The sequence below is a fragment of the Nothobranchius furzeri genome, chromosome 3 (assembly GCF_043380555.1).
Source record: "Nothobranchius furzeri strain GRZ-AD chromosome 3, NfurGRZ-RIMD1, whole genome shotgun sequence".
In the NCBI taxonomy this organism is placed as follows: Eukaryota; Metazoa; Chordata; class Actinopteri; order Cyprinodontiformes; family Nothobranchiidae; genus Nothobranchius; species Nothobranchius furzeri.
In genome coordinates, this window is record NC_091743.1 from 65,361,757 (window position 1) to 65,375,946 (window position 14,190).

The 14,190-nt window shown below is 41.1% G+C and overlaps 1 protein-coding gene across 3 annotated transcripts in view; it reads right to left on the reverse strand.

Annotated features, from left to right (window-relative positions):
* sema3fa (sema domain, immunoglobulin domain (Ig), short basic domain, secreted, (semaphorin) 3Fa) overlaps nt 1-8,730 on the reverse strand; it is a 62,826-nt gene extending 54,096 nt beyond the window's left edge. Inside the window, exons 1-2 of one of the 3 annotated variants that reach the window (XM_015958936.3) lie at nt 8,450-8,730; nt 7,068-7,186 (exon numbers count right to left, since the gene is read on the reverse strand). In XM_015958936.3, coding sequence (XP_015814422.1) covers nt 7,068-7,186; nt 8,450-8,511 — 181 coding nt within the window. In that variant the 5' untranslated portion in view covers nt 8,512-8,730. Of the gene's footprint in view, nt 1-7,067; nt 7,220-8,449 lie in introns of all 3 variants that reach the window. The other 2 variants (XM_015958935.3, XM_015958934.3) reach the window with 2 other exon arrangements.
* Between the last annotated feature and the right edge of the window lie 5,460 nt (nt 8,731-14,190).

Below are 14,190 nucleotides of genomic sequence, written 5' to 3' on the forward strand. Positions count from 1 at the left end.
TGAGTACAAAGATCAGTTAACTATTGTAAATCTATAGCAGCCAAACCGTGTTGGATGTTCTAATATAAACTAAATTATTAAAATAAAAATGTGCTAATCTGTCACACACAGCTGAACACCAGGGAGAATAATGTGTATAAGACAATTTGTTCTCTGTTATCAGAATAAAATTATCTAATTCTGTAGTTGTGTGTGTCCGTGCGTGCATGCGCATGTGTGTGTATGGGCATTATCTTTACAATACAGTGTTTGTAGGGCAAATATCAGAATGGTAAAGAGACATTTTACTACAAAAAAACTCTTGCATTTCAGCCAATTGTAGCAACATCTTTGTAAATATTCAGTGGACACCGTCACTTCATGCAAACATGGAGTGAAGGTGTCAGAGGAGTTGAGTGTCTGCACCGTAATTGGAAGGTTGCAGGTTCGAGCCCTTCTCAGTCAACACCGCTAACGTGGTGCCAGTGGCAGCCTCGGCCCATCAGTGTTATTCGTGGCAGCTGTGGCTACATTGTAGATCATCATCACCTGGGTGTGAATGTATGTGTGAACGGGTGAATGACTTATTGTGTTGTAAAGTGCCTTGGGGGGTCCTAGGACTCTAGAAGGTACTAAATTAAATACAGACCAATACGTGGGAATGCGGTGATATAAGAAATTAAATTCAACATTTCTACTTATGGCAGCGTTTGTTGCTCAGCTTCTGGTTTTATTTTATCCTCAGTGTTAAAAACACATCAGTTATGTTACCCATAAGTGATGGCAGCGGTAGGTATGCCACAATCATGAAACCTGACGCCAGTTTGTTTGTTAAGTACACAAGCACATCAAAAATTAATAGGGGGTTCCAAGTGGTGGAGTGCAAAATCAATACAATCAGGGAACGCTCAGATTAGGTGCATTTCAAGTCTCCAGCTGCTCTGTCAGGCATGAAATATCCTCTGGAAACTAATTAAAAACAAACAAACAATCAAAAAACTAAATTAAAAGATTAGAAACTAGATTAAGTCTTTCCACTAAGTAAATGTGAGACCATTACCGTGTGGGAAAAAACCCCACACGTGGTTAGAAAATGGAAGGAAAAAGAGACTCAAGAGAAGGAATCTGAAGAAGCAGTCTGGTTCCATCAAAGAAATGTTGAAGGAACTTCATTGAGCATGACCACCCCCAGGAAAAAAATGAAATTTTATGGTAGAAATCTGGATCTGCTGTGATTATCTTTATTTTTTCTTCACCTTTTGCTGTTTTGTGACATTTAAACATTTAAGATCAGCAAGCACAATTCTGACAAAGATAATCTGAGAGAAGCAGATTGTTGGAAAACAATTCCCTGCCAGGACAACAGAGCAGCAAAGCAGGCCCAGAACATCACACAACCACCACTGTGTCTGACTGTTGGTATGACCTTTTTATTAAAATGTAGTTAGTTTTAGTTCACATTTTTCCTGACCTGAGAAAGTCTGGGGTATATGGCAAGCCGAATGAGCATTTATTCCGATATCCAGATATCAGGCAGAATTGTCATGAACATGTAAGCCATTTCTGTCCACTAGTTAACTAGTGAGCCATGTTTGTGTCAACTAGTTAACTAGTGACAGCCTAAATGTCAACTAGTTAACTAGTAAGACCCAAATGCTCTCTAGTTAACTAGTTTAAATGTTTCATATCATACTAGTTAACTAGTATTGCTCAACATGTTAACTAGTGGACAATTCAATGTCCACTAGTTAACTAGTTAAACACGTTTATTTTTTACTAGTCAACTAGTAAGATACAAAAATTGGTACTAGCTGACTACTGTATGTCAAAATCCCACTTGTTAACTTTGCCCAATTTGGCCAGCCGCTTGAGCATTTATTCAGAACAGGTTTATGTGAAAGTTTTCTCCAGGTAAAATCAGACACAGAAGTACATTTCTTTCACACAGGGTGCCAGATGTTTGGAGTTTTAGTGCAATTTGAAATTCAGTTTCTGTGTGATTTATTTCTGCTCGCTGAGATGTTTCAGATACAACTTCAGATTTTTGTTGCTCAAGTTCTCCAATGTTATTCTACAAGTGTTCAGGCATAAGTTTGACATGTAACTTCAGATTTCTGATACTCAAGTTCTCAAATTGTATTCTACAAGTGTTCATATCACAAGCTACAGCTATATGCATTTTGGCACATATTTACCTCTCTGGCCGAGCGTCATCCCTCCTCAGCGCACACAGCAGCACTATTAATTAATCAGCTGCTGTGCACACTGATCAATGATTGCGGTGTTTTTCTGTTGAGCAGTATGAAGATGAACGAAGTAACACTGCCCACTAATCCGTTACGGATTAACGTGTTTCACAGTTTAAAGTGTTTTTTTTTTTATTGACATGCATACAAAAATTCTGTAAAAGGAAAATTTTAAATGAAACACAAAACTAACATATGTGAGCTGGGCTTTAACCCGCAATCTTTACCATCTCAGCCATACACTTAAACCACCAGACCATTAGCTCTTAGTCCCAACAACCCCATCGCAAATTCATAGCTTTGAAGCAACATGTGAGCTGGCCAACTTTATAGCAATGAATGTGAAATAGAGCCCTTTTTATTACCGTATTTTAAACTTATCACTTCCGTACAAATGTAAAACAATATATCCGACAGAGATTTCTGCAGAGTTTCTGCACTTCCCTGTCAACAGAAACAGACATGCTGTCTGCCGCTGCCTTCCGACTGCAGGCTTTTTCAGACTAATAACTGAAAAACTAAAGACTGTACACGTTAACTGAACAAAGATTACAGCAATACACCACAACTTTCTCTCTACAAATGTTGTCAAAACATATTTTTATGCTCAAACAATCTTAGTTTATCAAATTTTCTCTTAGAACAGCCTGAACGGAGTCCACCATACTTTCTATGTTTCTCAGTCCTAAATGGACCAATCACAACATTGTTCCGCATTTCTTCATTTGCATGTGAAGGCCGATATTGCTCACTAGTTAACTAGTGCAACCGCAATACTGCCAACTAGTTAACTAGTTACACAAAATGCCAGCCAAGTGTGTATTTATTCAAAATCCACTAGTTTACTAGTTTTAGGGGCACTTTTCTGCAGCAAGTTAACTAGTGACAGTGTTTTGTGTTCACTAGTTAACATGTAATGCTCAATTTGCCCTCTATAAGCTGCTGAGAAAATTATAATGCATATATGCTCACTAGTTAACTAGTGACTCCATCCTGTCCCATTACAAGTGAACTAGAAAGGCCAAATATGTCAACTAGTTAACTAGTGAAGGTAAATTTGTCACAAGTTAACTAGTAAGAGCACATGTTTGCATTACAAGTGAACAAGATAGCTCCAAAAACAGCAACTAGTGTGCGTCTTGTGCGCACTAGTTAACTAGTGGGCTGCTGCACTGCCACACATGCAAACTAGTGAGACTTTAGTTGTTCCACTAGTTAACTAGTGGACAAAAATGGTCAGCTTGTATGTGTTTTTAGGTGTAACCAGTTAACTAGTGAGCAAAACAGGCATGCCACTAGTTAACTAGTAAGGTCTGCAACACCCTCACTAGTTAACTGGTGGGCATTTTGGGGCCCACTAGTTAACTAGTGAGCAAATCCGCACCTCACTAGTTAACTAGTGAGCATATCCACACTTCACTAGTTAACTAGTGAGCATATCTGCGCCTCACTAGTTAACTAGTGAGCAAATTTGCACCTCACTAGTTAACTAGTTGGTGTTTGGGGGCCCACTATTTAACTAGTGAGCATATCTGCACCACACTAGTTAACTAGTGAGCAAATCCACACCTCACTAGTTAACTAGTTGGCATTTTGGGGCCCACTAGTGAGAATACCTGCACATCACATGTTAACTAGTGACATTTTTTTGCACCTAACTAGTTAACTAGTGGGTGTTTTGGGGCACACTAGTTAACTAGTGAGCAAATCTGCACCCCACTAGTTAACTAGTGAGCATATCCGCACCTCACTAGTTAACTAATGGGCGTTTTTGGGCCCACTAGTAAACTAGTGACACTTATTTTGCACCTTACTAGTTAACTAGTGGGCATTTGTACCCTCACTAGTTAACTAGTGAGCAGTTCTGCCTTCACAAGTTTACATGTAAGTGTCACACTTAAGCCACTAGTTCACTAGCTGAGGTTCCTTTGGCCAGCATGTTAACTTGTGTGCCACATGCAAATGTTTGGGGTGGGATTTTGTGAAATTCTGCGCTGTGATTGGTTGTCATATTTTATTTGGACATAGGGAGCCAAGAGAAATTCTCAATTTGAGAAATTCTCCACCTCCTAATTAGTTTTCTGCAGAACTAGCTAACTAGTGTGAATGTAGGCTTGAACTAGTTTACTAGTATACATTTATATCTTCACTAGTTACCTAGTTTGGACAAAGGATGCATAAACTAATTAACTAGTGAGCCTGCTACCAGCAACTAGCTAGCTAGTGAGCCATTTAGGGTTCTCTAGTTAACTAGTGGCATTGACTTACTCCAACTAGTTAACTAGTTAGGAGTTATGCCTTCACTAGTGAATGTGTGGACACTTTTGGCTGTCACTAGTTAACTAGTGGGACACAAAAACCTTCAACTAGCTGACTGGTATGCATTTTGGCCTTTTCTAGTTAACTAGTAAGCCATTTTTGTGTCATCTAGTTAACTAGTGAAGCCAAAATATGTTCACTAGGTAAATAGCACACATTTCTGTCTCCCACTAGTTAACTAGTGTGCACATTTTGACCCTCACTAGTTAACTAGTGAGACACAAACACCTTCAGCTAGCTGACTGGTACGCATTTTGGCCTTTACTAGTTAACTAGTGAGCCATTTCTTGTGTCAACTAGTTAACTAGTGAAGCCAAAATGTGTTCACTAGTTAACTACTGCACATGTCTGTCTCCCAATAGTTAACTAGTGTGCACAATTGACCCTCACTAGTTAACTAGTTTGGACAAAGGATGCATAAACTAAGCAACTAGTGAGCCATTTAGGGTTCTCTAGTTAACTAGTGGCATTGACTTACTCCAACTAGCTAACTAGTTAGGAGTTATGCCTTCACTAGTGAAGGTGTGGACAATTTTGGCTGTCACTAGTTAACTAGTGAGACACAAAAACCTTCAACTAGCTGACTGGAATGCATTTTGGCCTTTTCTAGTTAACTAGTAAGCCATTTTTGTGCCATCTAGTTAACTAGTGAAGACAAAATATGTTCACTAGTTAACTTGTACACATTTTTGTCTCCCACCAGTTAACTAGTGTGCACATTTTGACCCTCACTAGTTAACTAGTGAGACACAAATACCTTCAGCTAGCTGACTGGTATGCATTTTGGCCTTTACTAGTCAACTAGTGAGCCATTTTTTTGTGTCAACTAGTTAACTAGTGAAACCAAAATGTGTTCACTAGTTAACTAGTGCACATGTCTGTCTCCCACTAGTTAAGTAGTGTGCACATTTTGACCCTCACTAGTTAACTAGTGAGACACAAATATATTCAGCTAGCTGACTGGTATGCATTTTGGCCTTTACTAGTTAACTAGTAAGATGTTTTTGTGTCAACAAGTTGACTAGTGAAGCCTAAATGTATTCACTAGTTAACTAGTGCGCATTTCTGCTGTCACTAGTTAACTACTGTGCCCATTTTGACCATCACTAGTTAACTAGTGAGACACAAATACCTTCAGCTAGCTGACTGGTACGCATTTTGGCCTTTACTAGTTATTTAGTGAAGCCAAAATGTGTTCACTAGTTAACTAGTGCACATGTCTGCTGTATCTAGTTAACTAGTGTGCACATTTTGACCCTCACTAGTTAACTAGTTGACACAAACATGGCCCTCTAGTTAACCAGTGGACAGAAATTGCTTACATGTTCATGACAATTTTGCCTGATATCCGGATATCTGAATAAATGCTCATTCGGCTTGCCATAACGGTATCATCAAGATGTGTTCTGCTAAATGGTGCGGGGAACCTCTCACACCAGTGGTGTTCTGTTACAAAATGCATGAGCGCACAGTGAGTGGGAGACCCAGGTAAGTGCAGCAGTGCGGTGGTCGGTGAGGTCCAACCATTGGTTTCGTACCGAGTTGTGTCATTGGCTGAGGTTTTTAGACAAATGTAAGAGAACCTCTTCATTCTTTTATTCCTTTTTTTTTCTCCACAATATATTCATAGCTATACTATGTTAGAATGTTAAGAAGCATGAAACCAACTTTTAAGCTAGCTTGTTTGGCAGATTTTCCATTGTAGCTTCAAGTTCGCCCAAAACGCAAACACAGACGGAATCTGTAAGAGTCAAACACTTTTCCACACCACATAGAAACATCCAACTGACAAATACATGTTTCTTCATCTTTATCTTTGAATTGGATCGGGGGGAAAAAAAATACAGATTATCTCCAACAAAGACTTTTCAAGCATGGCAAACTCCTGCTTTCTTTTAGCAATCCAGAATCTTCACACGTGAACAAACTTATGGCAAACAGCTGACCTGATCTGATAAAACAACATGAATCTGAACTCATAACCTTATTAAAGTCTTCTCCAGAGGTGCGATAAAACTTCGAGAACACAACCCTCATGGTGTCTGCGCTGGAATGACAAAGCAGCAGGAGATGGGACCTATTTTAATGGGACAGTTCAGGAGGTCTCATGTGGCACCAGCCAACATTCATAACATGCTGGATGTGCAGCGAGTGTGTGTGTGTGTGTTTGTGCACAGCCAAGTGTTAAATCTGACTTGATTTCAGAAGGGAGCCGAGGTCACACCAAGGCCTGTTTGGAGAACTAATAGCAGCCATGTGATTTGATGAAGACAAATCTTCCAGCCCCAAACAGGCAGGACAATCACTGGCACATCTCCTCATTCTTCCTGTTGGCCCCACTCACACAATCAAACTCCAGTTAAGCCCCGAGCAGACAAAAAGCCCGGCTTCGCCAGGACATAAATTCAGCTGTTGCCAATGTTTAACTCATTCCTTACACTGAACGAAACGGAATTGTGCCACAATAAATGAAATCTGCAAAAACCTGCACAAAGTAGGTCACAGCATTTTTCAGGGTCTTACCTTTGAAGGACAGGAAGATTCTGGGAGCTGAGAGAGGCTCGTTGGAAGGAGGCAGTCCCCCAGACGATAAGGCCAGCAGGGCCAACAGCCAGGACAGTTTGTCCCACAACATTGTCCCTCTGCTAACAAAAGAGAAGGGGTGTCCGCAGTAGCTGAGAGACAAAGACAAGCATCAAGCAATTCACAACAACTGCAAAGAGCAGAGCTATTGGTGTCCCTTTTTTAATTCACAAAAAGTGTTAGACTTGTAACTTTTCATTTTAGTTTGGAATCTCATGAAGTCATGAAGTCTGTCCTTTTGAACCAATCTGCTGTTTGGTCATCATCACCCTGCTTTTCTGCTGAATTCATCATTCTACTGCAACTCTAAAGGGGCGAATCATTCAACCTTTCCCCCCTTCTCTCTTTGCAGCTCCTCAGCTGAAACATCACAAGTATTTGTGAGAGCTGCAAATGGATGGTAATTACTTTAAAAAAATGATTGCTTCTCTGTTGCACAGCGTGAGCTGAATTTCACCAATAGTGCAGTTGCTTCTTAAGCCTGGTGCGCTCTGGCAGCAGCGCTCGCAGATTAAATCACAAAGCGCATCAGCATGCTGTTATCCGCCACAAAGAGAGCTGAGATAATATCCTCATAAAAGGATCTGAAGGCTGTCCAAGTTATCAGCGTGCATGTGCGGACGAGCTGGATCAACTGCGCACTGTGGAAAAAACTTGCTCTCCGAGGAGGTTTGGAGACAATAAATCAGCTGTTGGGGAGGATTTATTTATTATTTATTTTATTTTTTTGCTGTGATCATGCATGCATGGCACTGATCTACTTGTAGGTCAGAGTTTGGGGTCAAATTGAAAGTCAGGGTTTAAGATCAATTTCCACATTGAGCCCCAGAAGGCAGCAATCCAAAGAAATGCCCCTTCACCAAAATAAAGCCGAGCTTTGGGTTTGTCAGGACGCGTGCCCGCACGTGCCATAAGCACACAATCAAGGGTTTTATCATCCAAGTTATCAGCTCAAGACTATTTATACATTTAGTTTGAAAATAATCCACAGACGTGCACGTAGAGTAAACTTCAAATGTCAGAAAATCTACAAATAGCCAACTAAACTCGCACAAAAAAAGCGCACGGCTCGTGCGTCTGGCGAGGATCCGCAACAGAATTTTGGACTGGCTCAATAAAAGAGACCCCCCCACGCGTCAGGGAGGACAACCTAAAATTTAAAATTGAATTTTAGCTCTTTGATTAGATTATTTTCAGAAACTTTAAATGTATTTCGCACACAGAACGCAAAACGCGTGCAATCGAATGCACGTCATGTCAGAAGCATTTCTATGATTTATTTGTACTTGTCAGACAACACATCACATTTGCGTTTCACCTACCCTTTTTTAGTCACGTCCGGGGAATACAGCGCTAAAGCCGGCGAACATTTATAACCATCCATCCAGATTGTTTGAGCTGCTCCGTCCGCAGGCGTATCCGCCGCAAATCCTGGCCGATTATCCCAACAAAGCTCGGATTTAATTTACCTTCACGCAGCCCTCTCAACTTCGGGTGTTCACCTAAACTGGAGCAACAGATCCCGTTATTCCCAGTGGAGGATGTGATTTTAAAAAAGAAAACAAAAGAGTTGCTCCTGGAGACGGAGGTCGAGCCGCGCGCATAGGAGATCCGATGTGGAGTGGAGAGGAGCGGATCCTGCAGGTGGATAGGCTGAGGTCTCCCCCCCCCAGCTGTGGACACACCCATGGGGGAGGGAACCTACCTTACATACTCCCATCATTCCTCCCAAAAAAGATTCTGATTCAACAAAATGACTTTTCTCTTCATCTTCATTCCGACATCCCGCCTCGCTGAGTTGCCAAATCAAATCTGCATCCATCACAAGGCCACCTGCAATTATACCTTCAGGAAAAATAAAACGGAAGCGGTTCCACGAAAACATTAAGCGATTTATTGTGTTTGCATCCGGAATCTCACAGTCTGCGTTTGGCAGTTAGTATCAAACCACATTTTCCATAATGTGCGTGTGTGTGTGTGCGTGCGTGCGTGCGTGTGTGTGTGTGTGTGTGTGTGTGTGTGTGTGTGTGTGTGTGTGTGTGTGTGTGTGTGTGTGTGTGTGTGTGTGTGTGTGTGTGTGTGTGAATGACTGGTTGTTCGTCACCAAAACATTTCAGCTGCTCATAAAAACTGAAATAAAACCTGTGGCTTCAGACAAAAGATCTGATTAGGATAAATTGAAAATAGGAGATTCCTGCTTAAAAACACTGCAGAGCAGAAGAATTGTGGGAATTTGTGGATAATCTGTGGAAGAGTTTCAGAGGAACCACTGGAGGTTTGTTTTACCAGTGGAGAAGGATCAGACTGAGGTCAGTTCACAGCTTTAATTAGCTGCAGTGATCACCAGCTGCTGAGTGTGTGAAGTCTGAGCTGAGCAATTATTTGTATCAGCTTGGTTTGCAGATATGAAGCTTTTTGTTTTAAATATCATTCGATTGAGAGAAATCAAGAGTTGAAAAAGGGCCAGAAGCAGATAAGAACAGATTTCCTCCAACACCTCAGTGACCTGATGAGGGATCAGCGGCTCTCGCCTCAGATATTCTTGGGCAAATGGAGCCTAAATCTTTTAATCTGGCTTGATTCCCCCTCCTCCTCCTGCCCGATCACATTGGCTTATTTTGCTTCTTATCCAGACAACATACACAGCACTCAGTCCTTTTTTATTCCAACAACGATGGATACAGTAGCTGCAGGACGTCACAACAGAATTACAGCGACGAGGAGTCAGTACTAGCAGGATGTTTTTCTTTGCTGATTTTTCTAACATATTGTTGAAATATGGTCAAAGCAACGAAACATATTGTCCTACGGAAAACGTCTTATGGAAAGATCATAAAAAGTTTTATAACCTGTTACTTTCACATCTGTTTTCATGAATATTTTAAATAAAAGGCCACTGAGACATCTTTATCCTAACAAAAGGATATTAGATATCTGGTCTGAGGTTTTAAGTTTTCATTTCTATCCTGAGAAACGTTTAGAGGAATTTTACACGAGTTTATACAAAAGTAGCTTCGCAGTTTGGCTGCAGGCTTTGATGTTGAGAGAGAAAAGACAGCATCAGTGTTTCATATTAGAGGTGTTAATGTTTCTCTCATATGAGCAAAAAACTGTGAGAAAGTCACACACACACACACACACACACACACACACACACACACACACACACACACACACACACACACACACACACACACACACACACACACACACACACACACACACTGGTGAAGCGAGGCTGCCTAACACAGGTATCACTAGTTCCTCAGAACTAGTGTCTTGCCCAAGGACACAACTTCTGCAACAGAAGGGGCTTGAACCTGCAACCCTTCGGTTACACACTTAACTCCTTTGCTATATGAGATCCAAACATCCCTAAAGAACGTCAGCATCAAAACTCTGGAATAAACAAGAAGTTATGAGTTAGTTGCCAATTTCTCCAAACTTCACACACCAGTAGTTGATAAAACCACCAGTCAACGTGCGTGTGTGTGTGTGTGTGTGTGTGTGTGTGTGTGTGTGTGTGTGTGTGTGTGTGTGTGTGTGTGTGTGTGTGTGTGTGTGTGCGTGTGTGTGTGTGTGGGCCAGCTGAGACTTATTGTGTCATTGTTAACCTTTTCTCATTTTCTCTCTTCCATCCCTCCTTTTTCTCTGTCTCTTAGCCAACAGCTGCATGCTGTTTTCCTATATTTCTTTTTAATCAACAATATTATTCCCATCTTCAGGCCTCTGGTGGCCTCACCATCTGTCACTTGCGTGAGACAAGAGGAAAGCAATTATTGAATCCTGGCTTTAGGCAGCCCCAGCTTTCACAGAAGTCCCTCATGCTTTTCCATTTGCTTTCCTTTTCAGCTTTCCGTGGTAACAATCCGAGGAGTGAAAGATGTCAGTGAAACCAAAGATCACCGCCGGGTACTAAGAGACGGTGGAAAAACAGTTACTGAGATGATGTGAAATCAGACGTTAAGGTCTTTTCTTCTGCAGAGGAGGAACCGGGTTTATAAATCTCTCGTTGATTGCCACTGAGGGGGAAATATTTTCAACCTTCCTGAGGAGTTCTGTCACAGAAATCACATCACTCCAGTCGTATTCTGTCTAAAGATGTCGTGGAGCCGTGAAAATAGTTTTAAAAATCTATTTTAAGAAAGTTGTCATTTTGTTGGAGAACACAAAAGTGCACAGCTACATGCTCTCACTTTTGCAGACTATGCACTTTACAAATATTAAATCAAATCTTTCCACAAGTGGTTTGCATACCTCAGCGGGGAATACAGGACTAGATGAGCAGAGGTCATTATCTAATAAGGGTGTTATTACATTTACTGACTTCTCCCTCCAACCTTTTGCCACCAACGTCTCCAGAAAGTAATTATTAACAGGCTGTGACAACTTCCACCTCTGTCCTCTGGCTTCCCCGCACGATCAGGAGGCAATTAACAGCTGTTCATTACCGTCAATGGGGAGAAACGAGCTGCTGTGCACATCTGCATGCCTAAATGACACAGACAGATGTGAAAGCCCACACACACACATGTACGTACAGCACACCAGTTGAAAGTGCCGTGACACACTCGGAGGGACACATCAATTGTGTTGGACTTAATGAGGGAACATGCACTCATTCCTCCACCTCACCAGGAGAGCTGTTACCTTTTGGTGCGATAAGATATTAAAAATTCACACTGTTTCTGCAGCGCTTTGACTGCTATGGCAGCATGCTCATTAGCATTTAAATGGGAAAAGATAACTCTGCACTTCTCAGAGTCATACCTCCATCACAAAGCTGCCAGACAGCAGGGAAAAAAATAATAAAATAAACGAGAAGACTAAAACTTTTACTCATTTGAGACAGCTTTTTTATGTATAAATTGAAGAACAAATGACTTAAATTAATTAATCTTCTTATTTGTTTTAGTTTGAAGCTAATATTTACTTTCAGCACTGCAAGAAATATGTAAAAAGTATATTTTATTGGTTAAAAAAAGAGAAATCTGAACAAGAAAACGCTGACTTTGGGGTCAGCGTCTTGTTTTTGGAGAGCTTCCAGATGTCTTGTTAATATTATAAGCACATTGCGCGTTGGCCTGATAAATACACTAATGTTTGTCTGTTATTCTTTGTTTCTGCCCGCAGGAGAGACTTTCAGCCCGTTTTGTTCGATTTTCACTGAAACCTCACACTGTTTGTGAACCCTGACTATAAAAAGAAGTCAGGATTTTGTTATTTTTCTTGGCCAGACACAATGCTGGTCTAGCTGATTTTAATACCATGTATTGTTGAAACAGCCTCAGTGTTTTTCACAACTGAAATTGTAAGTAGAGGTTAAACCTGTGCCATACATTCTGTTCTTGTCTCTTTCTCAATTATTATTTTGGTACATATACTTGGCCCATTAGATCTCATTGTGTTTGGCTGATTGTAATTTTTCTGCCTGTGTTTGTTGTCAGAGTCTGACTATGACTCAGCTGGAGCTTTGTGGGGCTAAAAATGGGACAGCTGCCTTTTATAAATGACAAAAAAGTTAGTCTCATTGTATCTGGCTGAGATGAATTCTGCCTGGGAACAGAGGGAGGAGGGCAGCTGTGGTGGGATGATTTGGTATGAATTAAAGCTGTTTCCTAACAGGCTCCACGGGGTCTGATTCTGTCCCCTGCTCGCATGCTGGATTATCTCCTCCATTTTCAACCCGAGCAATAGAGTGCATTATGTTATTTTAAGTCTTATTCTTTCTTGTCTTTTCTAGCTCATGCATTAAATCCCTCCCAAAACAGAAACAGTGGTTTCATATTTAATATAATTTTATGGATGATGGTGCCTGAGTCCTGCCACCTGTGATTGGCTGATAGGGAGGAGACTGTGTAGGAGTTTTTCCCAGGCAGTGTTTGTTGGGGAGAGCTTCCTGAGAGTCTGGTCTGTCCGTGTCGTTCTTCATGAGGCTTCAGCCACACCGCAGGTCTCCGGCTGGAGGGAGATACTGTAGACGGGAGGGGAAATGAGGGGTCTCGTCACTCCACTCAAAAGTGGAGAGCATTAGCCGAACTTGGCCTGCCGCAGTCTGTGGTCTGTCGGGGGAATAGGGAGAATTTTTCCTTTAAAAAATCACAGCACACAAAATTTTTGTAATAAGTATTTTTTGCTCCTAAATGACAGGTTTTTAACAGTCTTTCAGTCTGTGAGTTTTTTCTTTTGATAAAGTGAAACAGATTTTTAAACAAAACTACATATTTATGGAAAGGTAAAGGTGACATATTATACAAAACTCACCTTTTATATCCTTTTGTTTTGCCATGTTGGTCTCTACTGTCTCTATAAACACCCCACAAGGGTAAAAAAGTCCATCCATCTGTTTTCTGTCAGTGATTGGTTTTAGGATATGTGCCTAAACCAACTGGTTTAAAAAAATCCCGTTTGTGATGTCACAAATGGAAAAATTAGATTAAATCAACCTATCACATGAAAGAAAGAGCTGCTGGTCCTCCAGCAGCAGCTCTACTCTGAGCCTGACGTTGGAGCTTCTCAGTTTATAGCAGCCTGTGTGGGGGGTGGGTGGGCGTGGCTAGCTCCAGCTTTTTTTCCTAAAGCGACTGAGCCCTGAAATGCCTCATTGTGGAAGGTACTGAAATTTTCAAGACGAAAGCTGCTGAGATCACTTCATGTGAGAGGGATTTAGTGCCAACAGTTTTGTAACGGTGTTTACATCGACCATAGTACTAATATGACTTAATAAAAAAGTCATAATATGTCCCCTTTAATAACAGGTAGGTGTAAAAACTAGAGAATTTCAAGTTAATTCCCAAACAACCACCACCTTCCATGACAAGTCTATCTAAGATTACTTTTTCGTCTTTCCTTCCCATCTGCATCCACTGCTGGTGAACCAGCCATGTCCTTTAGACTTCCTCCCTCCACTCCTCCCCTCTCATCATCCTGTCATCACTTGTTCTGATGAGACCGTGAAACAGGTGGCTCAAGAATTCAACATGACAGGAGAGACAGAGACCGAACTGTGTGTGTGTGTGTGTGTGTGTGTGTGTGTGAGAGAGAGAGAGAGAGAGAAACAGAG